Source organism: Notamacropus eugenii, chromosome 6 (assembly GCF_028372415.1).
Source record: "Notamacropus eugenii isolate mMacEug1 chromosome 6, mMacEug1.pri_v2, whole genome shotgun sequence".
Classification (NCBI taxonomy): domain Eukaryota; kingdom Metazoa; phylum Chordata; class Mammalia; order Diprotodontia; family Macropodidae; genus Notamacropus; species Notamacropus eugenii.
The window spans coordinates 140695590-140708212 of NC_092877.1; the positions used below are offsets into that span (position 1 = coordinate 140695590).

Below are 12623 nucleotides of genomic sequence, written 5' to 3' on the forward strand. Positions count from 1 at the left end.
TTTTCTTCGTGGGTCTCCTCTGAGCTTACAGGGAGGAAAAAGGAAGGGGGAAAGAAGCACGCTGGGGGCGGCGAGGCCAAACAGGAGATGCCGGCCGGTGCATAGGAGGAGGACTGGGGCTCCCCAGGCCCCGGATTCAAATCCAAGTCCGCGATCCTGGGTATGGTCCCGGGAGCCGGGGCTCCGGACTCGGGGGACGTGGGTCCCTCCGGGCGCTCCCAACTGTGAGGAACAACTTTGTGGATCCTCGGAGGGGGCGTGGGATCTAGAATAATCCTAAAGTGGACCGGGAAAGGGCTGGGTTCAAACCCCACCCTCGGCCCACCGGGGCGCTGCTCGAGTCACGTATTGCCCCCGGGCTCCGGACTTCCGCGCCCACACCCACGCAGGTCCGCGTCGGGAGGAGGTCGCGGGAAGGCCGCACCGCACGGGCAGGGCCGGGTGGCGCGGCTTCGGACGACGTCTCAAGAGCACGACGGCAGGGGACTGACCGGAGGGCCGGGGCCTAACTCCTGCGGGGCCCGGCCGCGGGGATTCCGGGTCTGCGCCGTGGGCCGCCCGGGGACCCCGTCGGCCCCCTGGAAGCGAGCCAGCAAAGGAAAGGCCAGCGCCTGACCAGTAGGGGAAGGCCGTTGGAGGGGGGTCGTTGGGGGCCGTGCGAGTGCGCTCCTCGCGGCGACGGGCGGGCGCCCATTGGCTCGCCCAATCTCCACGCGCATCCCAGGACCCGCCCTCTTCGCCCCTCCAGCGCCCCGCGTGCGGCGGAGGGAGGGGGTGGGGAAAGGGCCATCGCGCGCGCGCTAGGGAGCGAGTGGGGCCGGCCAGCCAATCGGAGGGCCGGCCGGCGAGCCCGCATTCTCGCGAGAACTGGAAGCCGGCGGTGGCGGCGTCTGTGTTAAGGACGGCATTGGTTCCTGGTTGGTGGCGAGGAGGCTGAGAAGCGCCTGCAAGGAGAGAGGACGCAGAGGGAAAGCAGCCAGTTGCCCCTCGCGCGCGCTCTCCTTCTCCCTCCCCTCCTCCCAGGCTTCCTTCCCTTCCCTTCCCCCGACTCCGAGCCCAGCCGTCCGCTCCAGGCGACGGGCGTCCCGCTGAGAGGTGAGCGGCCGGCCCGGCGGGCCCCGCGAGGAGGAGAAGGAGGAGGAAGAGAGGGAGGAGAGCTCCGTCCCGGCGTCTCCTCGCCACCCGTGTGCCCGGCCGCGCCGCAGGCATGTCGTCCGCGGCCGAGCCGCCGCCACCCCCGCCGCCGACCGCGGAGACCGTGCCCCCCGCCCCGGCCGTGCCCGTCTCTGGCGGCGGCGGCAACCACAACAAAAGCGGCGTGGAGAGCGCCCCGGCCGCGGCCGCCCCCCCTGCGGGCGACGCGGAGATGGAGGTGAGCGGGGCAGCCCGGGGAGGGAGGGACGGAGCCCGGGCGCCCGCCGGGACGCCGGCTAACGCCCCCCGCAGGTCCCCACGCGCCGGCCGGAGCACGCGCGCCCCTCTCCCTAACTTTGGAGCCCGGGGACGCGCCTCGGCGCCCCCCGCTCGGAGGTCATCCGCACCCAAGTTGTGGCTCTTTCGAAAGCGGGGCGAGCGGCGGCCGCGCGGGGCCGGCACGGCCGAGACAATGGAGAACGAGCCGGCCAGGCCCCGGGGCCCCGCCGCGGGGAGCAGCTGCGCCCGCACCCCCCCTCCGCAGCCTCGGGGGCACGGACGCGCCGGGCCGGCCCCCGCCTCCTCCGCCTCCTCCGCCCTCCTTTTGTGCGCTGCGCCAGCGCCGGGCCGGCTGCCGAGCCCGCGGGCGGCTAGGCCCTGCCTGGAGCCCCGAGCCGCGGGGGCGGGGGAGGGAGAACAAAGTCAGCCGGGCGGGCCCTCCGGGGCCGGCTCCTCCGGGGCGGGGGTCGGCCCCCCCCACCCTCGGCTGTGAGAATCGGGGCGAGTTCCCCCCCGGGCGGCGGTGACAGCTGGGGAGCCCGGGACCCGGACTGACAGGGCGCCCCTCCTCTCCTCCTCCCCCAGCCGCGTCCCCACGGCCCCCTGGGGGCCGGGGCTCTGACCGTGCCGGTTCTCCAGGCGAGGAAACCGAGGCCGGCGGCCGGCCCAGCCTCCGTGCGACGTCGGGGCGCGCGGGTGACCCAGGGTGCGGGGCGGCCCGGGATGCCCCGGAGCCGTTCGTGTGTCACAATTACAGACACTGCCGGGGGTTGTTGGTCGTCGTCTCTTTTCGAGCAAACTTGGATGCCAACTTTGGAAAGTTTTAGATGGTATTTTATATCAGGAGTTTTTGATTTTTAAACACGTAATTGGTGCAGATTTCAGGCTGAAGCAGATCCCAGACCCTCTCCATGCGCTTCCCATTTTTTATGATTCTTGTTCGTAAATTCTTCTTCCTCTGGTTCGTGAACTAGCTGGGTAGCGGGGGTAGGAAAGTATCACTCCAGTTGTCCATTTGTTGTTTTTCTTGGAACACGGACAGCCTGCCCTCCTTTTCTGATTATGAAGTCCTTGATGTTTCCCTTTACGTCTTTTCTCACTCAGGTTTTTCTTCGTAGTTACCTTGAAGTTTGTGTTTGCCCTGCATTTGTCCTGTTACTTGGGTTGCTTAACATTTTATTCAAAAGTTTATTCTTTTGAGATTGTCGTTGGTATTTGATAATTAACTTCCGAGATGCCATCCTGTTCAATCTCCTACAGCTTGTTAGTAATAATAATAGCTCAGATTTATTGAGTGCTATTAAAAGTTGCAAAGTGCTTTTGCCTTATCTTAGACTTCTTCTGAATTTCACGTAATCTCGTCTTGCATCTTTTCCCTTATTTGAAAATATGAGAAGGGAAGAGGCATGCTACCACATTTTAGAGTCCTTAGTGATTGAGAGGTATAGAAGTATAAAAAGCCTTGTATTTTTCCTATTCAGTGATGCATTAAGTCACATTAAACCCAGAACTCACAAAAACCCTTTTACTGAAATCTATAGGATAGGAAAGAGATTGTATTAAACATTCATACTAGAAATCAAAGTGGGTGAAAAATGCCCTAGACCCACCCTGAGACTGAGCTAAGGTTTTGAGGTTGGGTAGTTGTAATGATTTTTAGGGCAGACTGGAAAGTTTATTGAAATCCCAACAAAGAAATGTAATGAACACTGCAAGTCAAAAGAATTAAGTTAAAATTGAGTTACAGTTTAAGTGTATGAATAAAAATTAAATAGCTTATGTTAATATAATAATTTTGTAAAAAGGTATGTTGTACGAGCTCAGGAATTTTTTTATTTTCTATCCATAGACCTTAGTAATTTTGACATTTCTTACAAGACTTCTGGTATACATTTTTCATTGAAAGTCATTGTATTTCTTACTTCCAGATTGTATTTTAAAGGTTCTTAGGGTAGTTGTCCCTTATTTAAACTGGTTCTCTTTATACAGCTTTATACTTGTGTGTTATTTTCTCCTTTAGATTGTAAAGTGTTGTGCTTGAGCAGCAGTACTGTCCTTTATTGAGGTACATGCTGTGTAATAACCTAAATCTTCCCTAAATCTGCAGAATTGAATCTTTTTCAGTCTGTTAAAAGAAAGAATGCTCTTATTCTTTTTGATGGGCTTAATGTGACTTTTTCTGAACTTTGGAATTTTCTGAAATAGCCTTAATAGATTTTTTTGGTGTGACTTTACTGTGACTCCTGCCATAGTTACTGTAATAGCACACCAACGTGCACTAGGATTTGTAGTCTAGTGGAGAAGTATTATTTCTGTTCATCCGTTGCTTTTTGCAGTGTGGAGAGTATAATATGTTTCCATTCTTTACAGAAACTATTGTTCTACCCTCATCTTTGCAGTATACCTCAGCGTCTTTTCTGTTGGCCTCTGTTGGCTAATACTTATTTGGCCAGAAAGGGTATGCAGACTTTAACCCAGTTTTACTTTAATTGTAATAATGATTATTATTGAAACAGTACATTTTATTTTCTTAGGACTTTCCATTTTAATTTTGTTCGTACTATACTCAAAAAGGTAGGACAGATGCTATCACCATTCTCTCCTGTGGTAAAAGCTGAAGCACAGATGTTAATGACGTGTGTAGGATCATACAGGTAGTTAAATTGAAACTGGGACCTGGTTTCTTTGATCCACCTAATCTAGTGTTCTTTCTGCTTATATCATGTTGTCCCTTTTTTCATAGCTGTATACTGAGTGTAACAGGAGGGATATTGTATATCTTAATGACAAATGTTATTTTTTGTTGTTTTTTTAAGAGGGAAATTTTTGCATAGGAGATTTAGGGTTTTAAATGGCAGTGCAGAAAAGATAAAACTACGTTTTATTGCTTAGATTTTGGAAGTCAAGATTATTGCATTGGAAAGTGGAAAGTGTCATTGTTACCACTGAAATGAAAGTTTCTAGTTCAGGCATTAGAAGCATTAATTCTAACTGCTTACAGATATTCTGTCGATGAAGTTTCATTCTTGTACAGTGGAAAACATGGGTTTGGAGTCAAAAGACTTGGGTTCAAATTTTTTTCTAAAATGTGATAGCTGTGTGACCTTGGACAAGTCATTTAACATTATTAGGCTTAAGTTCTCTCATCTGTTAAATGAAGGAGTTGGACAAGATGACCTCTTAGGTCTTTTCCACATCTAAATCTGTGCTCTTGTAAATACAGTTTTGTTTTAATTGAGGGGTTTTATATTAATGAGTGAACTCCTCATACATGTTCAAGGGAAATCATAATGGTTTTAATTATATTAAGAAAAGGATATACTAAACTACTCTTTCAGTAACCAGTTGGTTGTCTTTTTGTTTCAGAATGTTTAACATTGAAAAGAAACAAATTTACCGAAAAGTTCTCTCATTGTTTATAATAATGCCATCACTTCAGTGAATAGCAATTTTTTTCAGCTGATAGCTTTGTACTGCTGAAAAGGTAACATTACTGTTTTCAAGGAGATTTTTCTAGTGAAATATATTGGTAACTTAACATTCCCTCATTTTTAAATTAAAGGGCCACAAAATTTTGAACATTTTTCAAGTATGAGAAAATGAGCTCATACCAACACAGATTAACACATATTTAAAGGAAATTTGCTCTAGAGAGAGAAAAGTACTTTTTACTTTTATGTTAGCAACTATGCTGGTTTCAAGTTTTGGTTGGATAGATTGAGTTGTTAACTAATAGATTATGTGACAGTCATTTTAGATTAGATATCCATCATTAGAATGTGTGATTTAGATTATTGAAACATTATGTAGGTATAAGTCAGTTGAAGTGGTAGATTTAATTGCTCTTAAAGAACAATTATTTCACTTTTTTTCCTTCTAGGACGTGTTTGATGATGCATCACCAGGGAAACAAAAAGAAATCCAAGAACCAGATCCTACCTATGAAGAAAAAATGGTATGTGAGTAGTGTCAGTATACATTGTGAGAACTCTTTAAGTGGTTTGCTGTGCTATTAGTTTAGACATTTTGCTAGAAGGGGCTGCCTGAAAGCCCTAGCGGTTGATCCATAAAACACTAGTATTTGGTATATTTTCTAAATCTTATCACACTCTAATAAGATTCCCTTGTAACATGTATCTTTTATGAGTTATCTCACCAGTATGGTAATGTTGTTTGTATGAAAATAAATGTGAACGAGTAGTGCCAGAAACAGCCTATTAAAGGATTCAACTGAACGTGCATCCTTGTCTTTACTCTGTTCTGTGACCCTGGGTCAATCATTTTAACACCTGAGCCTTGGTTTCTTTATCTGTAAAATGAGAATGATTTTAATATTTATACCAAGTACTTCATAGGATGTAACTGAGGAAAAGACTTTATGAACCTTAAAGCAGAATATAAATGTGAATATTGAACGTTTCTTGGTTCCCTTGGTTGTTGTCCTTTGTCTTCGAAGAGGACCAAAATGACATCACCATTGTAAAGTGAAATTTCAGTGTGTCTGACTGTGGCTGATCAGACCAGTATAAGCTCGGAATGTTCTACCACAGTTGGGCACAGATAGTCCGTGTGAATATTTGGGGTGGATACTCCAAATTTGCACATCGTGCGTTTACTTTGTGTTGTCTGGATTCTGCCGTGCTCAAAGAGCACAGCACCTTTTCTTATGTGGGCACACCATGCTGAGCAGTCCTGTGCCAGTGTTTCCCATGTTCCCTTAGGACCTATGGGAGATAAAAATATAAGACTTGTCTAGAAGGAGCTGTCTTGTTGGGAGACAAAAGACAGTAAAATAATGAGGTAAACTGTTAAGACTTCCCCATCATTTATGGCCCATTGCAAATCCTACTTCTGTCTACAGTAGTCTTCCTTTTCTTCCTCTGAACTCCTGAAACATAATTATTGTTTACACCACAGTTATTACGCTAATACTACCTCTCACTGCTGAGCCCACCCCCAGTTCTGCTTGTAGAAGACTTCTTCCTGTTCCAACTTAAGTGGTCTGGGGATGGCAGTGATACAGTGGAAATGAGCATTTCCTCTGGAGTCAGAGGACATCACTTGGAATCTTGCCTCTGCTACTGAATGACTTGGTTACCTTGAGGAACTCATTTAATTTCTCTGGGCATCATTTTCCTTATCTATATAATTTGAGATGGGGGTTTGGACTAGATTACTTAGATCACTTCTATTTCTAACTGTGATCCTATGACAGTTTGGTACCTCAGTTCCCTAAGCTGAAAGTGATCTTTGTTTTCCTAGATTTTCTGACCCATGTGTTTGTTTTATTCTCCCTTGTACCAGTTATTTCTGCACAGATTTTTTCCCTACTTTTAAATGGTAAGCTTCCCAAAAACAGAGACTTTATCTAGCACCTCATTTTCTATGGAATTTTAAATAAACGTTAATTTTTTTTTTTTTAGTTTGTATGTTATCTCCCCCATTTTGTGTGTGGGCGCACGTGTGGACATGCTCCTTCTTAACCTTCCTGGCCCTAATGTAGTACCTTGCAAACAATAAGTACATAGTAGATTTTTATTGCTAGACACCAGGCAAATCATACAATACATGCTGGAACAATAGAAAAGACTTCATGGAAGAGAATACAACTGTAGAACTAGAAAGTACCTCAGAGATCATCTATGTCGTTCTTGTCACCTGGGTACTGGAGGATAGAAGGATTTAGATCTGTGTAGAGGTGGGAAGAAGCTTATCAGAAAGCTGGGTGCCAAGCAAAGTCACAAGTGGAAATTTTCTTTCTTGGTTGAAACCCTGTTTCCCCATTCCCCATAGGAGCTGCCTTTTCATTTCTTCAGCCTCCTGCACTTCTTCATTGCTCCACTTTTTAAGTCAATGATCTGGTCTCTATTAAGAAAACTGAGATTTTTGTTGTTGGTTTCCTCTTCTCTCCATCTCTCACTCTTACCTCCCTTCTCCAGGTTTTGATAATGAGGCTACCCTTGTCTTTGCCAGGGCCAGTCCCTCTACGTGTGCCCTGAATTCCATTCTATTCCTTGTCTGGCAAATTGCCTCCCCAAAAAACATTCTCCCTTCCTCCTTTAATTTTCACTCTTTTCCTGTCTCCCGGTTCCTTCCCTGTTGCCTTTCACTGTGCATATTTCCCTTGTTCTTAACAAACATTCCTAGATCATGCTGTCTCCTCAAGCTGTTGTCTTATAGTAGTCCTTTTCTCAATCAAATTCCTAGAAAAACTTACCTATATCTATCCTTTTCTCAGTCATTCCTGGAAAAAACTTGTCTATACTCACTACCTTCGTTTCTCTCTCACTCCTCAACATTTTTCAGTTTGGCTTCTGATCATATGCTTACCTGAAGCTGCTCCCTCCTAAGTTGCCACTGATCTCTCAGTTGCTAAGCCTCTTCTCACTCCTCATGCTTCTTGACCTCTTTGCTGCCTTTGATGTTGTTACCCACGTTGTTATTCGATCCTCTCCCCTTTACAGGTTTTCATACCTGTTCACTCCTTGTTCTCCTCCTACTTATTTGACTTTTCTTTCTCAGTCTTTGTTGGCTTGTCATGCATTTCATGCCTGTAAACTATGGGTGTTCCCCATGCCTGTATTAGGCCCTCTTTTTTACCTTCTTTTTCTTTTGTAATTATTTTTAGTTTTCAACATTCACTTCCATAAGATTGTGAGTGTTAAATTTTCTCCCCCTCCCTCTTTTCACCCCTTCTGAAGACATTGTGCAGTCTGATACAGGCTCTACATATACATTCATAATAAATATATTTTCATATTAGTCATGATATAAAGACTTCGAACAAATGGGATGAACCATGAGAAAGAAGAAACAAAACAAAAGAAAAAGAGATTAAATTAGTATGTTTATATTTGCTTTCAGATTCCAGAGTTATTTCTCTGGGTGTAGATAGCATTTTCCACTGAGTCTTTTGAAGTTGTCTTAGATTATTGCATTGCTGAGAAGAGCTAAGTCTATTAAAGTCAGTCATTGAACAATGTGGCTGTTTCTATGTACAATGTCTACCCTCTTTTTCTTGTTGAACTTCCACGGGTTCAATTATCTCTTTGTACATGTTCGTAGGTTTATATAATCCAGCCCCAGTCTTTGTTTTGAGCCCCAGTTCCATATTACCAGCTGCTTATTGAATATATCATACTAGATATCTTGGAGACAGTTCAACATGTCCAAAACAGAACTCTTTTTTCCTGCTGAACCCTCCTCTCTACCATGCTTTCCTATTTTTCTCTCTGGGATATTACAGTTCTTCTGATCTCCAAGGTTTTGTAACCTTGGCATTAACCTTGACTCTTCACTCTTCCTCACTTCCCATATCCAGTCAGTTTTCAAATCTTGTGTCTAACTTCACAGCATCTCTGACTTCTGTCCACTTTTTTTAATTGTACAACTGCCACCTTAGTTCATTCTCTCATTACCCACTCTTTTCCTGTACTTAGGCAGTAGCATTTCAGTTGATCTTTCTGCCTTAAGTCATTGTCCCCCTCCATTTCCCCAAATGTCCTCCACATTGCCAGAGTGATTTTCCTTAAGTGTGTGTCTGCTCGTGTCACTTCTCACCAAGTTTCATGGTTTTTTGTAATGTAAACTGCTCTCTTCAGCTTTTAAAGTCCCTTACAACTTGGCTGCAACCTGTCTTTCCAGCCTCATTATATGACTCCCCTTCCCCTAATCTGTGTAATAGTGTGGAACTAGCATTGCCTTTTCCTCTAAGCCATGGCATTCCATTTTACATCTGGGTGCCTTTGGGCTGGCCGTTCCCTCCTCACCGCTGCTTCAGTAGATACCTCACTTCTTTCAAGATGTGACTAAGGCACCATCTTCTCTATGTGAGGAGGCCTTTCCTGATTCCCCACTGCTGATTCCTTTATTAATTACCATATATTCTTGATCTACTTGTGTATTTTCATGGAATCTCCTTTGATCAAATGTTAGCTCTTTGAGAGTAGGGATTTTTTTTCATTTCTTTTTCAGTCCCCAGTATCTGGCATACCCTTAATAAGTGCTTGATGGGAGATAGTGAGGAAATGGTCCTTGGAGCCTTTGATAATTATAATGAGCCTTTATAGAGTGGGTAGTACTAGTTGTTTGTGTTGAGTGTACAGCTAGGATTGGCCTTGATCATGGTTGTCTCTGAAGGTTAGGATTCCTTTTAGGAAATGTGTATATCTAAGTTCGTTGATAAGTAAGACTCTTCTACTCTCTATAGGGTGTTTTTAGTCATTGACTTGAGATTTTGTACATCTCTATCTTTGAAAAGTTAATATTGGTGTTTTTTTTTTTGTATACATGCACTGCATTTTTAAGAAGACCAAAGCTCTAGAAACATTATAGAATTTATTATCCAGATTCAGAATAAAACCATATTTACTAAAGGTATGATCCTTATCTTCTGGGTGCATTCTTTTAAAATATTTGGTAATGAGGGTAGGACTATTGTATTTATATAAACATGCTATACTTAGTTTCAATAAGAATTTTTTTACTTGAGAAATGGTCTGTTGGAGAATGAAGGGAAGGAAGATTTGAGCAAGTTGGGATGGAAGGAAGGGGTTCTTGTAAAAGTAAAGTAAACTAAGAAAAGTAAACTAAGAAAATTTGCAGGAGAAGACATAAAAGAAGAGGGAGGGCGAATTGATCAAAATGGAGAAATGAGTAGATGAAAAGAAGCAGTTGAAGAAAAAAAGACTAAGGACATTCCTTGTTCCATTGGGTTTCTTTTGATGGAGCTATATTTCTCCATTAATTGATGTTCTACTTGATGTTCTGTGGGTCAGAAGCAATGAAAAATACTTTAAATTCCATACTTTTTCATATCATACCTTTAAAATCCATTTATATGTTTAGTATACAACTAATACTGGTCTTTAATGGCAATAATACTCAACATCTATAAGATGGACTTATTTCTTAGGGACAACTGGCCATTTTCTCAAAGAATCATATTCTCCACTTTGATGATAAATAATATTTTTTCCATGGAAAAATAATAGGTAAATTGAGTTTTCATTCTGCACTTAAACTCTTTTGAGACATGAAAGCACCTTTTAAAATCCTGACATTATTTACTCATTTTTTATTGAATGCTATAATTTGGATCTTTTTTTTTTTTCTAAAAGGAGCAATGAGTGAATTGATTCTTTATCTCAGGCTTCTAAAGAATAGGAAGAAAAAACAGTAACTCTCCAAACCATACACCCTCCTCTCCAGTGTATGGTATGATTTGCCTAAAGTTTAATGGTACATTTTCAATATGTTGCCTGTGGCCCTTTATGAGCAAATGGTACAAATTACAATTTGTTGAAATCTGGTTTTTACACTTATAATGAAGATTGTGTTTAAGGATTCTGTGTTCCCTTTTGGTAGGTGTTATGTTCTCAGCTGATGCCTAATTCCAGCTGTTAGTAGGGTATCAAAAACCTTCCAAATCCTTTTTGCAGCTTTTTTTTTTTTTTTCATTTTTTTGTGTGAGGGTTTTGTACAAGTTGCAGAGATTTGAGAGTATAGCCAGCGGTGGGGAATCTATGGCCTTTAGGGCACATGTGACCCTCTAGATCCTCAAGTGCAGCCCTTTGACTGAATCCAAGCTTCACGGAACAAACAGCCTTAATAAAAGGATTTGTTCCTTAAAACTGGATCTTAGAGGGCTGCACTTGAGGACCTAAAGGGCCACATGTGGCCTTGAGGGTGCTGGTTTCCCAGCCTTGGTATAATAATGTTTCTTGGAGTGTGACAGTGTTGTTGCTGTGATTGAAATATGTGGAGACTAGTAGTCAAGGGGAGCCTGTCAGCCTCAGGATAATTACAGAGTTAACTCCAACATGAAATTAAATAAGTATGTATGTGAAAGTGCTCTGAATCATTCAGCAGGTATTATATGTACTGAACTTCTGTGGTGTGTGAGGCACATGGTAAGGCTTATGAGGCCTACAAAAAAGTATCAGGAAGCTCTAGTGAAGGAGCTCCGTGTGGTTTGGGGAGAAAATAAATATAAAAATGTGAAAAATCAAATAATAATACAATTATAAATTAATATTTGAGAGCAATGTGAAAAGTCACAAAGTAGTATATAATTATTTCTTAAATAAGTTGTTAAAATGATGTGGGTTCAAATTCTACCTCTGAGATAAACTAGCAACCCTGGGCAAGTCATTTAACACTCCACTCCTCCAGACAACTCTGTAAGACTAAGATACAGAAAAGTTGCACATTTGGATCTTTATCAGTGGAGACAGTTTGCACACTAGGAGTTCAGTACATCATTGAAATCATAGGTTTGTGACAAAAAACAAAGAAAAGGTAATATGGTTGACTTCAGAAAAAAGTAAGATTTTCCTCTGACCTCGATTTAATTTTGGCCTGAAGATTTCACGTGGATATTGAAGGATGTTAGAGTTATAAGATGAATGATTTTAAAAAACTATGGGTAGTGTCCATAGCTTTTTATTTGTGGACATAGGAGTGTACATGTTCTGATTATGTGGTATGGTGTTCTTACTGAAAAAGCTAATTTTGTTGTGGTTGTTATGTTAAAACAGTTTTCTTAGCTTTTGATATTGACTACTTTGGTTGAGCATTTTAAAAATTCTGTCCACAGCAAACTGACCGAGCAAACAGATTTGAGTATTTGTTAAAGCAGACAGAGCTGTTTGCGCATTTCATCCAGCCTGCCGCTCAGAAGACTCCAACTTCACCGCTGAAGATGAAACCGGGACGTCCAAGAATAAAGAAAGATGAAAAGCAGAATTTGCTGTCAGTTGGCGAGTAAGTAATGACCATTATATCCTTTGGTAAAGATGATAATGAATACTATTTCATTTTCTTAATTCTTGCTGAAAAGCTAAGAATAACTAACCTTTTAAATATTGTACACTGCTCTGTGTTTTGATATAGGATGAATATTAAATTTGAAGCTTTACTTCCTGTTAATAAAGCAAGGTACATTTTTAAAAAGGAAGTATATAATTGTGAAGTCTACTGATTAAGAGGAAGGGATAATCTTATTGACTGTTTACAGGAAAGGTAGAAGTTGAAGAGACAAAAGACACACAGAAAGGGAAAAGGGCAGTATAGCTTAGAAGTGTTAGCAGGTAAGCAGATAGTCTTGTGAGGACAGCCTGGAAAGAGAAGAAACACAAACCAAAACAGTACAGCCACTGATTAAAAGGGTGAATGACGCTATAAGCATCAGTGTCCCATGCAGGCACAAG

At 43.0% G+C, this 12623-nt stretch overlaps 1 protein-coding gene across 2 annotated transcripts in view; it reads left to right on the forward strand.

Annotated features, from left to right (window-relative positions):
* Positions 1-820: 820 nt before the first annotated feature.
* The window catches only part of SMARCA5 (SNF2 related chromatin remodeling ATPase 5), a 42020-nt gene continuing 30217 nt past the window's right edge, over positions 821-12623 (forward strand). Inside the window, exons 1-3 of one of the 2 annotated variants that reach the window (XM_072621146.1) lie at positions 821-1372; positions 5294-5368; positions 12011-12177. In XM_072621146.1, the coding sequence (XP_072477247.1) occupies positions 1208-1372; positions 5294-5368; positions 12011-12177 (407 nt within the window). In that variant the 5' untranslated portion in view covers positions 821-1207. Of the gene's footprint in view, positions 1373-2224; positions 2244-5293; positions 5369-12010; positions 12178-12623 lie in introns of those variants that run through there. The other variant, XM_072621147.1, reaches the window with a different exon arrangement.